The sequence below is a fragment of the Apteryx mantelli genome, chromosome 12 (genome assembly GCF_036417845.1).
Source record: "Apteryx mantelli isolate bAptMan1 chromosome 12, bAptMan1.hap1, whole genome shotgun sequence".
NCBI classification, from domain to species: domain Eukaryota; kingdom Metazoa; phylum Chordata; class Aves; order Apterygiformes; family Apterygidae; genus Apteryx; species Apteryx mantelli.
Genome location: NC_089989.1, coordinates 16,326,957 through 16,340,343, shown reverse-complemented (window position 1 = coordinate 16,340,343; position 13,387 = coordinate 16,326,957). Strand labels below are relative to the sequence as shown.

The 13,387-nt window shown below is 44.1% G+C and overlaps 2 protein-coding genes across 2 annotated transcripts in view; one reads left to right on the top strand and one right to left on the bottom strand.

The window, feature by feature from the left end:
- Window positions 1–3,214, bottom strand: part of LOC106499003 (netrin-4-like) — a 57,189-nt gene extending 53,975 nt beyond the window's left edge. The window contains exon 1 of the mRNA XM_067303601.1: window positions 3,065–3,214. Coding sequence (XP_067159702.1) covers window positions 3,065–3,131 — 67 coding nt within the window. The 5' untranslated portion in view covers window positions 3,132–3,214. The remainder of the gene's footprint in view (window positions 1–3,064) is intronic.
- UROC1 (urocanate hydratase 1) overlaps window positions 1–13,387 on the top strand; it is a 122,024-nt gene that overhangs the window by 69,879 nt on the left and 38,758 nt on the right. The window contains exon 2 of the mRNA XM_067303334.1: window positions 6,699–6,840. Within this exon, the coding sequence (XP_067159435.1) occupies window positions 6,715–6,840 (126 nt within the window). The 5' untranslated portion in view covers window positions 6,699–6,714. The remainder of the gene's footprint in view (window positions 1–6,698; window positions 6,841–13,387) is intronic.

The following is a 13,387-nucleotide window of genomic DNA, read 5'->3' as shown; positions in this document are numbered from 1 at the left end:
TATGCAAAATAATGACTTTGTGCATTCAAGGCTCCTACAATGAAAAAGGAGAGCAACTTTGACAGTTCTGAGCAACTTTTAAATGCTGAAAACATTGGATATCTTCTACTAAAGTCTTGATGGAGCGGTTTCAGTGTGTATGTGTGCACACACACATGCCCACCTGAATTTCACTTGTTCTACCTCTGATTAACTTTCTTTTTAAATACCAAAAGCTTTTGAATGTTCATTTATAGCTAATTGCCTTGGGGACATGAGTTGCTCAAGTCTTTTTTAATCAGACCTAGGGCTTTTTCTGTAATGCTGGTAACAACAAAAGTGCTACAAACCTTTGGTTTGTCTGGGGCCAACATGCAATGGGTTTGGCAGGTCTTCATCCATTTATGAGTAGCCAGATGTATTTTAGCACTAAAAGAGCCCTCACAACTGGAGCTTCCTAAATATCCCAAAGGTGAAGTTCTGAATAAGCTATGAACCTGAAATGCCCCCATGGTCTGAGGCACAGAGTGAGAATAAGATCCCAGATCTGGGCAGTCTTCCAGCATGGCGAGTTGCAGTCAGCTCGCCTGCATCCCTCCTGGAGCAGTGCTTGGCTCCAGCACCTGCAGCCTCATTTGCAGAAGAGCTGAATAACCCCAGACCATAGGAAGCCAAACCCTGCTGATAACCAGGCAGCGCAACTCATTTTAAGCCTGGTCCTAGAAATGGCCGTTTTTGACCACACCACGCCCCCTTTTGGAGACCTGCCATCGGGAGGAGAGCTGCCCCAGGCACTGCTCTCCTGGGGGGTACGGGCTGGCAGCCTGTGAAGCAAGATCCCAGGCAGTCCCCTGAGTTGTCCCAACGCACAAGAGTTTTCAGGCTGCTGCGGAGTTTATATGAGGGGGATGCAGCCCTCCACCTGAAGACGACAAGGGGAAGGACAGCCCAAGTGTCACATCTCGCAGTATAAAACCTAGTTGACCCTTCCAGCCTAACCACTAAGATTTTTTCCCCCTCTGCGTTATGTTTAAAGAGCTAAGGAGCCAATCTTGACAGCCCTGGCTGTGTTATCTGCACGGACATGGGCAAAAGGCAAATATTTCCCCCATCTTTTCCTCATAAACTACCCCATCAATTTATCTCACCTCTGACCAGGAGGGGCCAACTGTAGGGATGAAAAGGAAGTTTTTAGGCTAATAAGGTGTGAAAGAAAAAACACTTCTCTATATACATCTCTGCTCAGGAAAAAGTTGAGATTTCCAAATCATTTTACACAGATTAGCTAGATGCTGTCAGAACCTTAATCTAAGCAATACTGACCCAGCCTGCAATAGGAACTGTAAAGATTCAAGATTAATTCAAGATTTTTACATTGCTTCTAAAAAAATAAAAAATTAGAAGTGAACAGGTAGCCCTTGTGCTTTCACAGGTTGGTGTTTTGCACAACCTTTTGAGCAAGCACTGTGTATTTATTTAAAGTGACATTGAATCCTTAGTGTCATCACCTTTAATATCCAGTTATTTTGCTATTAATCACCATCCCTATACCATTATTCTGAGAGTGCTTAACTTCATACAGAACACATCCCCTCCCCTCAAATTCTCTTTCCAAGCAGTCAGCTTTGGGCTGCCTTTCCTTGAAGATTTGTTTTCACTTTGTGAATTGGATGCAGAGCAAATTTAGGCTAGTTTATAGCAGACTACTTTTCCCAACAGTATCAGCAACTTTATGAGGCACCTCTGCAACCTTTCTGTGCTACGTGTCAGCTTGCGTATCCTACAGGGAGCGTCCTCGCCTGGAAAACTAGTGAAAACCCAAGATAAGACACTAAAAGGACTAAGGTACCATGTCCTCCCTCCACTCATTCCCAACAACACTGTAATAGCCAGACTTTTTCCCAAGTGAGTCACTGGGTAATATGGCAGGATTGTAAATTTATGAGCTGTTTTCAGTTTTTAAGAAAATAACACTTGCAGCTGTGAAAATCTAATGTCTATGTTATCAGAAAGGTTTTAACCAAGGCATAATCTGAGCTGAAGCCACCTGATCTGCATTTAACTGTACTGGAGCCTGCAGGGTAGCTGAACACTTTAGCTTTCAAATCACTGCATGAAGAGTGTTGTTCCTATCCTAACACTCTGGGCATGCAGGTGAAATTTAAACCAATGATAGGTTTTTCTCTACAGAAAGAGAGACCACAAGCCAGTATCCCAATGGGAAAGTCAACAAGGATGTATTGTTGTCTTATCAATGTTTGTTTTTATTTTTCTGACCTGATCTGCATAATTCATCCCTTTTAACCTTAAAGATGTATTAAACCACAGCAGGAAAAATACAGCGTACTGCCTGCCTTCCTTTCCCTCAGAGAATTATTCTCTTTCATTATCAAGGTATTTTTAGGACCACAGATAAATACCAGGCCAGCTATATCATTTCTGAATATGCTTATTTGTACACCCACATACACACACACCACTAATCAACTTCTCTCTCTGTCCCAGTCTGTTTATCCTCTAATGCTAATTTAGTCTTGTCCATTGCATATTAACTATCGTATGAGGGAAGACTCTGAGTGGACTGTCTTGGATAAACAGTAGTTCCTAAACAGTGTCTCTGACTAATAATGATGCAAAATGAAGTTAATATAGAATGAATCAGATCCCTCCTGTGATGCTGTCCAAGAACGTTGTCATTTCACTCTTGTCCTGCCTAGCAAAGTAGTGTTTCTTCCTGCAAACAAATATCCAGAATGTCTCAGCCCATCGCCCTCTTTCTTTCTGTCTTATTTTCTTTCATTCACAAAAATACTACACTGTTTTCTCTTAAGGATGTAAGAAACTACATTCTGTTATAAGTCACAGGGAGGAGACTGAGCTGCAAAGCTGTGTGTTGAGGGGAATAAGAAATATTTATATATATTGACTAACCCAGATTCCTTATAAGAGTACAATCTAAAAAAAAATAAATGTTGACATAAAAAATTTCTAACGGAGTTTGCAGATTTGATTTCCATTCCCTCTTCCTTTGCTCAACTTAGGCTGAATTGTTTTATGGATGGCAATATTGATTTATTTTGCTTACCTGCTTCCCCATGGCCAGAAATAAAATATTCCAAGAACACAATCAGCATGATGCCTTTATGCTGCATGGCTGTCAGTAAAATATCTGTCCTCAGTGAAGCAAAAAATAGCTGCAGAAATCTACAGGTTTGGTGCTTGCATGGCTTTTCTGTATTTTCTTTCTTTCCTCCTCTCTGCTCACCTTCCTCTTAGTGTAGGGGTCGGGGCTGCTGTCTCATTCTTCTCGTTTTCGTTTGGATCCAGAGGTTTTTTTTTTTTTTTTCAGGGCTCGGATGCCTTCTGGGTGTCACCCGTACATTGCTTCCAATAAATAAATAAATAACACGGATTTTCTGCGTCTTTACCCCTCTTCATGCAGCAGGCAAGGGATGTTCACATCCTTGGTGTAGCCCCTTGAGTGCACCATCGAGGGCGGAGGCGACGCGGAGAGCTCTGCCCGGTCCGGTCCTTCGCGGTTGTTCGGATGCTGTTTGGGAACTTTCGTTTCTGCTCCTTGCTTTTTGCGGGGCTGCGGTTTTGGCTTCGCCTCGGTTGCCGCCGGCAGCTTCCCGTGCCGCGGGGCAGCGGCGGGTGCGGGCGAGGCGAACCCCGCTTTGTCAGATGTCTCCCGGCCCCTTCTCCCCGGCTCCCTGCAGCGGAGGGGCAGCAGGACGGAGCAGAGCCGCCTGCGCTCGCCGGGAGATGATGAGGAGCAAGGGATTTCTTGGCTCCTCTCTCGTTTTATTTTGTTTTGGTTTATTTTATCTTATTTCCCTCCTCCCTCTGCTGTCACAGAAGCCACTTCTGCCCCCCCCCCCCCTCAAGGGATTTGCTTCACCCAGCGAGCGCCGGGGGGTAATAGTAAAAAACAAACCAAACGCCGGCTCGCCCGTGCCGGTGGCGGTGGCGGTGGCGGTGGCGGTGGCGGAGCCGGGAACGCCTGGCCGTGCCGCGGCTGGACCGCGGCCCCTCGCCGGGAGCTGGCCCGGGGCTCACGGCGGGGCCCGGGGGGGGCGTCGCGCTGCGGGCGGGGGCTGCGCTCCCGGGGAGCGCGGTGGCGGCGCAGCGCCCGGCTCCCGGCCGGGAGGGGAAGAAGGGCAGATCCTTCCCCCTGCGGCTACGGCGAGGTTTGGGGCTCGGGCTGCCTTCCCTCCCGGGGGCTGCCCAGTTATTTCCAAGTTTCCTCTCCGCCTCCCTTTCAGCCCCTAGCACATCCCGCAGTCCGAACGGGGCAGTTCCCCTCTCTGGTCCTGTCTGGATGCAAAGGGGATTGTTTTAACATGTGATCTTCTTCCTGTTCTTTATATGTGCCTTTTTTTTTTTTTTTTTTTTTTTTTTAGGGGGGAGGAGGAGGAGGCGGCTGGCTCGGTTCCGCACCTCCTCGTCAGCTGGGCTGCGCGCTGTTGCTCTCAGATGCGGCCGTTGTTTTCCAGCCGCATCTTCTCCTCCAGGAGCCCGGGCGTGTGTGCGGGGTGTGTGTGTGTGCGTGTGCGTGTGCGTGTGCGTGTGCGGGGCGGGAGCAGGCGTGCTCAGCTCGCCCCAGCTGGTCCCTGCTGTCCCTGCAGCACCCTCTGCCAGGCGGCCGGCACATGACACCTGCCCTGCAGCGGGGCCCTGCCCGCCCCCCGGGGCAAAGCCCCCCGCCCGGCAGGGGCAAGGGTGCTGCAGGGCGTGGGGAGAGGAGGGAGGCTTTGCGGGTTTATATGGATTACAGAGTGCTCAACCGGACACACACGAGGGTTTTGTTCCCATAATCAAACATAGACATGAGCTGGGACGTGCCCTGGAGGGTACCTGGCACCACTGAAACACCTGCCTGCCCCAAAGACCTAACCAACACTGGGCATGACCCTGAAGTCAGATTTGCCCAGGGGTAATTCCAGCACAGAGCTTCTGGAGACCCAGAAGGGCTCCAGCATGTAGAGATCACAGTGTGGAAGGGCTTAGCCCCAGAAATAATTTAATTCAGGGAGTGAGTTCCCTCCCTGGCTCCATTCTCTCTTTCTTCAGCTTTTAAGGCAGTGTGATGCCATTAACTTTTGACTGATGTTGTAGAGGGAAGCAGGTCCAATGGGAGTCCAAATGCAGAAGAGATTATTCTTGTGCCCACATGTGCACAGGATCAGACCTTAGGGGGATATGGAGAATGTGGGTCATACAAAGAAACACGAGGAAAGATTTATTTCTCCTTGGGTTAGGATGTTTATGTAAGGCAGGGTTATTTTGCTATGCTTTGGGACAGAATTTTCTCACTTTACCCTTCTGTTCCTTTTTCGTATGTTTTTAATAGGAAAACTCAATATGAACTTTTAAAATATGAAGGAGAGTTTTTCCTCTCTTTTTTGTCCTTGCCTTTTGTTCAAAAACAGCTAAAACACTGTATAATTGCAAAACAAAATTCTCCTGCCGTAGATGACAATCAGTATCCTTCAGAGGGTTTGAGTCTGCTGTGTGCTCGGCTCCCCTGGGATGTTTGGAGTCTTTCAACTCAAGCATCTCCAGTGGGAGCTGGGGATGTGCAGTATGTCCTAGAGCTAAAGCCAACGTGACATTAATGAGAAGCTGTCATTTCATAACTGTGCTTTATGGTCATTGCTTGTTGATTGATGCCTTTGTGGGAAAATGTGGTCTATTTTTATTCCCAGGTTTTAGGCTCATTCCTAACTGAAATGTTTCTCCCAGTTAATTTCACCAGGCTTCAATGGTGGCATGTGAGAAAATTCCGTGACTGTGAGTTGTAGTTCCATGGATGTAATAAAGATCAAGAAGCTGCTGTATAACTTAACAGCTCAAAACAGAGAGCAAAGTTCATGTTGCATTTTAAGTGGAAAGTCAAAGTTAAGCTTATTCATTTAGTTGCGATGTCTGGATGGCAGTAGCATAAGACTTTGCAGTAGTTGTTGACCATGGGATATAAAAGTGACTTAGAACTGAAAACCTTAATTCCTCCTCACTATTATTGCCTGTCTTGAGAAAACTGATACCAGTGCTGATGAGGCTGCTATGTTTCCAGTTTAATTCTGCTAAAATCCAGGCACTCCTGTGAGCTAAGAGGAGCTAACAACTAAGGGTAGAAATTTTGCTACTGTCGACAACCGCTGCTTTCTAGACGACAAACTGATCAGATCTCAGGAACAGCCTGTACCCGGAGGTGTCAAACAGAGAATGCCCATCTTACTGGAACGATGTGTCTGGATAGTGATGTGAATCATGATGAATAACTTTAGTCAGTTCCTAAGCTATAGAAATGTAAAGGCACAGTCCTTGTGGTCTCAGGCAAGGCTCATGCTCAAGACTGTCACTCTCACTAGGCCATTGGGGGAATCAACTGATCTGGAAAGTGACTGAGTTTACTCCAGAGGGTTAGCACTGCACCAGCTGACAAAGCACCTAGAAAATAAACAGCAAAACTGTGAATCATTCATTTTGGGGGAGGAGGGAAGAGCCAATGGCATGGCTCAGAGGGGGGAGGTGTGTCATCTGCACCACCTGCCCTCAGTGCTTTGCAGGCCTGTTTGCAAAAGCCAGAGGACAGGCCGTCCTCTTTGAGATCACCCCAGCGTGGTGGCACATCTCAACCGCTCAGCAGGAGCTGACCTGCACGCTTTGGTCCCCAGTCTTTGTGCCTCTCCAGTTTGCCTTTCCTTTCCTCCCAGTAATTCCACAGCAGCTATGACCAGCCTGAAGGAAATCTGTCGTGGCCTCCCTCTACACCCTTTGCCCGAAAACAGAGGTCGGAGGAAAGGAGTACCCCATGCACCTGTGAGAACCCCTAATCTCGCTGCTCAGGAGAAAAAGGTAACATGGGGTTTCATAGGGCCTCACTTCTCTTCCTTTCGGATAAATGCAGCTCAGAGCAGCAGACCTGATTGCCTCAAATGCTTTTCTGGATGTGGGCCTAACTTTGTGGCAAATGCATTTCCTTGTTTTTTTTAATTTCAGTGGAAAATGGGACAAAGTACTGGGAACTCTTCTGCCTTTGTGCTCTCTTTCTTTCTTTCTTTCTTTCTTTCTCCGCAGATATAAGCAGGTTGATATGAAGGAGATTTGCAGCACAACAGATTGCATGCCTTTAAATGGCTGAACAAGAGGCCTTAGACTCCAGTGCTGTCAATCCAGCATCATTCCTTGGAGATGGAATTATGAATGCTGTCACAAGAACACTGGATATTTATGGGAGTAAAAGCTAGCCCCTCAAATACAGTAAACACAAAATGTGGAGAATCAACATCTTAGTACAAACCGGGCACACATACATATCTTTGCATCAAAATATAATTTATTTTAAACCCTAGTCTGAAATTTTCTGGAATTTAGGCAAGTTTGTAAGAAGTTGGGTTAATTATTTGTCTTTAGTTGTGTAACTTTTCCTGTGTCTTTTTGTTTGAATTGTCTACGTGAGCACTAAAGTAATCATTGCATTATTTCATGTTAGAGCTTAAAAAAAAATTAGCAGCAGAAAATAACGGTTGATGGTGGAGATCCTTAGGAATTTTGTGTGGGAGAGGACAAGGTGGGTTCCTTAGTTTGAAAGTCTGTACTTCATCACATATAACATCAGTTATAACGTGACATTCCGGTCAGTACACTAAAGTACCTTCCCCACTAAGAACTTGCTCACAACTTCCTTGCTTTTTGTGGGAGTTCCCCACTGACATGAGCAGCCAAATTCTTTCAAAGTCCACTTCCACAAACAAAGAGCCCAGACAAAGGGTAAAAAGGGGAACAGCTGTGAGATATCCAAAGAGGATTTACTGTGGCATCAGGCAGCATTCATGGCTGAGGCTGTCTGTGCCTGGGATGGCTCAGACATGTGGAAGTGTGGCTACTAAGTGTGCAGAGGGGATCGTGGTGATGGCTATGAAGATAAAAGAGCAGGGAATGAGCTTCACTGCATGGCAGAACGTTGCCAAATGTCTCCATTTCATTCCTTCTGCTTGGGCCTTGGCTAAACTCACTTTTCCCCCAAGAGAAATCTACTACAGCATGTAGGAGTCCATGTTGCAGGGGGGGAGGAGATGGTATCACTTACAAGGATGCCAGACCCTACTCTCTACCTGGGAAGAGAATGCAATGACAAAGCCCTCACTCTCTGTAGAGAAACTGGAATAGTTTCCTGCCTCCTGTAATTGCTGCAAGGAGAGAGCTTCTACTGGACTGCTGTTCTGGTCCTAGTCTCAGGCTACTGTCTAGCATCCTACCCTCATCTTCCCTTCTTATCTACCACATGTGATAAAAGGTCATGCTGGTTGGTTTTTTTATTAGCCTGTTAAAGATTTAAAAGCTTCCTTTCTGATTTATTTTACTCTTAATCTTCCACCTTAAACTCTTAACAGGTTTAGAGGCTCAGCTGGTATTTATTCTATATCTGAAAGGCCAAATCTTTTTTTTTATGAGGTGTTCCATGCTTAGAAAAGGTTGTCTGTGTTCAAGGTGGTGTTTAAGCCTTGAGACAAGCTTCCAGATACTGTTGGCAGTGTGTAGTGCTGAGTGTATTGCAAGGCTTGTCTTTCCATATGACACTGCGTTCATTTTCTAATTAAAGTGCTCATGGGAAGCCTTGACATAAGTTAATAGTGCTTCGCTAGTGTCTTTCAGTAAGGATCTGTCTTTCTGTTCATCTGCCTTTATTCTAATTTTACTCTTTTTTATAGTAGTAAACCTTAGCACTGCCAATGTATAATTTTTGGGGCCTCCTTTTCTGGTTATGATAAAAATCCTGTAAGTGAGATTTATCAAGATCTGTGTGTTTTGGGACCTGCTGAAGAGATACATAATTCTTCCTATCATACCAACTTTAATCTCTTTGGATAAATCAAACCATTCCTCAGAACTGATTTTGTTTATACATTTCCTGAGTTCTCTTTCTTCTGCATTCTTCACCTGGGGCCTGAAATAACTGCATCCTTTCTCTTTCCCTTCCCAGATCAGGAAACACTAGCTTTTTGTTTCTCAGCATCTGTATCTCAATATAAATATATTGCAAATAAATTACCCCTAAAACCTCATGCTTGGCGTGTCCTTTGCAAAACAAGGACATTGCACATTCATTGACCTTCCAGTAAAGCTGACGCAACTTGGGAGGAGTATATTCTTGTCAGTGTTGCTTAGAATCAGAAAAAAAATACATTTCCTTATCCATTTACCAGTTTCCTTATGTGTATTTGAATCCAACCATGTTACAGCCTTCTTCCTACCTCAATATGATCATCTCTTACCTGATTGCAATATCTTAATTTGTGTTCCTGTGTCTGGGCCCTGAGGGCACTAACAGGCCTTTAACAGCCCTGACCAGCCTCACCTGGGGCCTCCACCCACGCTGTGGGCCCAGGGGCTCCATTTAAGATCAGTCCTGGGCTTTCGCTCCTTTCTGAACTATGTGGTAGGAGTACTGGTTTCCAGCTCAGCTGCAGCTATGCCTGTTCCTGGCTATAGACCACACTGATCTGGACCCCAGCCCGCAGACTTTCTTCCCAGCTTGACCTTGGACCTGGCTTGTCACCATGGACTGGCCTGGTGATCTCTGGGCTGTGTCTGACTCTGGTTACTGTCACCAGACCTGATCCTGACTTGCATCCTTGGCTTGAGCTTGGACCTGCCTTATCACCACAAACTTGCCTGATGATCTGGACTCTTGGTTGAACCTGGCTGCCACCCCTGGCCTGCTCTGCCCTGTTCTCCTTGCTGTGGGACAGTGCCCTGGCTGGTGAGGCCTTTGCATTTCTGGCTGTGTTTTGCCTTGGCTCCCCATTCCTTAGGAAGAAGCCAGCCCTTGCTGCTCCCTGACATCCTAGTATAAAGAGTTAAAAATCAGAGCTGGAAGTGTTGCAAAGTTGCATAGCACCTGAAAATCCTGTTGACCTTACTGGTGAAGGAGGATGCTTGTCCTTGATGGTTGCTTTATGCAGCTGGAGATCAGGCCACTTTGGAAAGTTTATATAAAGTGGTTGGGAAGGTCAGCTATTAGCTCCTGTTTTAGAAAGCTTTGGTGATTAAAAAACTGAACTTTCACAGCCAATGGGACATTTATAGCAATGGCTGGTCAGAAATGACCATACTTACTTCCAATCTGAGCTGGTCTGAATTGAGACCTGTCCAGGGAAAATAATAATGAAACCACAGTCTCTTACAATTACTGCTTAGAGAATAGTTCCACCAATGATTCTGGGCCTGGATATCATCAAATGGGAGACAGATAGGAGACAAACAATATCTTCACTGGGAAAAGACAGGAGAGCTAATATGGAGGCTGTTGAGCTAATCACTTGCTCTTTATGCTTTACTCTCCCCTTAGCAAAGGGGTAGACTGCAGATCTTGGTATTTGTGAAGTGTCTTGAGATCCTTAAATTGGAAGTCCTTAAAATGTTGTTTGGAAGGAAAATGAATGCCATTCATTCTGAAGAGGCACCAGCTCTTCAACAAGAACCAATTAACAAGAGGCTGATTTGATTTCTCAAGAGACTCCCATGACAAAGATACAGTTGATTGACTGAAGCAGGATTTCATAGACTCTTTTGACTACCTCCCGTTGATAGGTTGATGTTGATGAGTTCTGACTTTTGATTAAATGGCAGCAGGATCATGTTTTGCTGTGTGAATTCCAGTAAGTACAAAAAGACAGTCTGCTAGTGAGAGCTTAAACGTAAGAACCAAACGTTAGATCCACTTGGCAGATCTGAGAGGAAGACTGCATCAAATACTTGCATTGTGCTGAGCTGAATCAGGGACTCTCCACAAATTCATGGTGGGATTTGCAAAATGACTGAACAGGTTCAGGAGTATAATCACTATTGATTTTTTTTTTTTTTCTTCCAAATTTCTATGAACTCTGAACCTGATTTTCAGAGGTGCTAAGCACATGCAGCTTAAGCTGCTGTGAGGGGAAACTAAGAACAGGAATAACACCTGAGTATCAAACCCACAATGTCTAAAATTCACCCATTATGGGTAAAATTAATCCTATATAAAGGTTAGATTAATATTTAATATGGTTCTTTAATGAAACTTAAGGAATAGGTGGCCTTGTATTGCCTTTCCACAAAAGCATGATGATCAGTCTATTTGAATTTGGTCCTTGAGTGCCTTTCTGAGGTTATTCAGTTTAGGATTCAGTAATGAATACGCAAAATTCATCCAGATACATGTGGCAATTACCTTTTCATAAACCAGTCAGGCTTCATCTAACCAATTTCAAATGTCCTAGCTCTCCTATTTAGAGGCTCTTTCAGAATCTTTTATTTAAATTCTTCTAATTTGAAGACTGTTTCTTCATGGCTAGTTAATACCTATTTATTCCTCTTCCAGCATTTCCCTGAAGCACCTTCCTGCTTTGACATTTATCCTGCAGTGACACAGTAATCAAATGCCACCTTTGTTCTTTTAGGCTAAACAAGCCACAGTCTTAGTCTCCTTTTGTAAGATCAGCTCTCTATTGTCTACACAACCCAGGAGCCCTTCCTGCCCTTCATGTAGCATCAAAATTCATGTTTCTTTAATGCTTGCATCATCAAAATTCAGGCTTCTGTTAACATGGAACGCTAATAGGACAGAGGCTCTGTTTAAGTGAATTTGTTTGAAAATGCAAACAGATTTTGCTTGCTCTTGTTTTTAGGGTAAATACAAAAATTCATTATAATACAGATAAAAACACTGATCGAAGTCTGGGTGATCCTTGCCAGACTGGAAACAAAATGTTTTCATCCTGATCGTTCTCTGTAGTTCTCATAGGCAGCCAAAATTCCAAATGTGGCAACGTTTTTTCATTTCAACAGATGACACTTTCGTTCCTTTTGTAGAACTTAATTTTATTGTTACAAGGGATGTAGCATTTCATTGTCACTTCAGAAAATTTTCAGAGCTGAAACTCTGATGATGGCTGCTTGACTCAAAGATGCCAACTTTGAAAAACCTCTCGCATTTTGTCACAAGGTAAATATAGCTGGGGTTTTTGTTAGCTTGCTGACATACTCTTGAAAAATGACTGCCTATCTTTCTGAAGAACAATAAAGTGGTATTTGAAGATGGAATTTGCATTTGCTAGTCTGGTAAATAGGTTTTTCCCCTTGTCATTCTCTGTGAAATGGCAAATCTCATTGCAGGGTTTTACAGGTCTGTTCCTCATTTGGTGTAAATCAGCATAGCTTTGCTGATCCAAAAGCATCTGACCTGTGTGTGTTCAGTAGTAAGTATGCCAACAAGAACACTCTCTAAGTGGTATTTTTAGATTTAGAAATACTGTTCTATCTGCTCTAAGGTATGTGGGACCAGCAATCTTGGATGATGAAGTAGCTGGAGAACGCTACTCATGAAGTCCAAACCATACTCATGTTGAATCAACAAGAGGTTTATCACTAAGCCAAAATGAGGCTTTGTAGAGCTTTTGGGGACTTTTTGCTGGGGTATTTTCTTCTCCCAGAATAATAAGGAGAGTGAAGATACCTAGACTGGAGGGTTCTAGATGCCTTTGTTCTAATCTCCATTTCCTGTATTACAGCCCACCCCTATACTTCCTCCAGAAAATACTTGCTTTCATGGCACTTTGAACTGCCAACAGCAGGTGCTTCAAGCATGGGGAATACTTGTCCCTCTCCAAAACTGAGTTTTCCTGGTTAGGGTCTTACCAGATCTAGAAGTAAACTTGATTTCCTTCTGCCCTTGCCCAGTCCTTACAAATCAGCTTAATGAAGCTGTGAAATTTTGCATAGTTTGTGAATCTCTTCAACTAAGAGTTGTTTGAATAGTGCTACCATTTATAGGGGAATCTATAAGGTCTTGTAGTACTTTGCATGCAATTGGCTTTTTAAAAGATTACAAAATCTTTATTTTCATTACGGTTTTAAACAATGGAACATGAAATATGCAGACATGACTGTTACTAAAGATAGTGATTTATTTATGGTTTCTTTCATCCAAAAGGACACAATGTACTTAGCAAACTATGGGTAGTGTCTTTGAAAGCAATAGAGAGTACAAGTCTCAGTATCACATGCAGAATTTAATTCAGTACTTACTAATCACTTTACCTAATTTGGAAGTGATGTATGTAGCATCAGTAAAATAGTGTAAACCACCACCTTCTGCAATGTATTAGGATGCTAAATGTAGTGAATCTTTATCTCATAAAACTTAGCCCCAAAACATCTTCATCAGGGACCAAGTCACATAATGCAGGGCCATGTTCCCTTTCTTGAATGGAAAGTACGGTAGGGTCTTCAGTGTCTCTAGGAGTTCAGGCTCTCAGATTAATGATTTCTGAACAATATTTTTCTTGGTAGTTCAGTGCCCCCTAGCACTGTGAGAGGGAATTTGTCCATTTCTGATTTATAGGATGGAGTGCTACCTAAC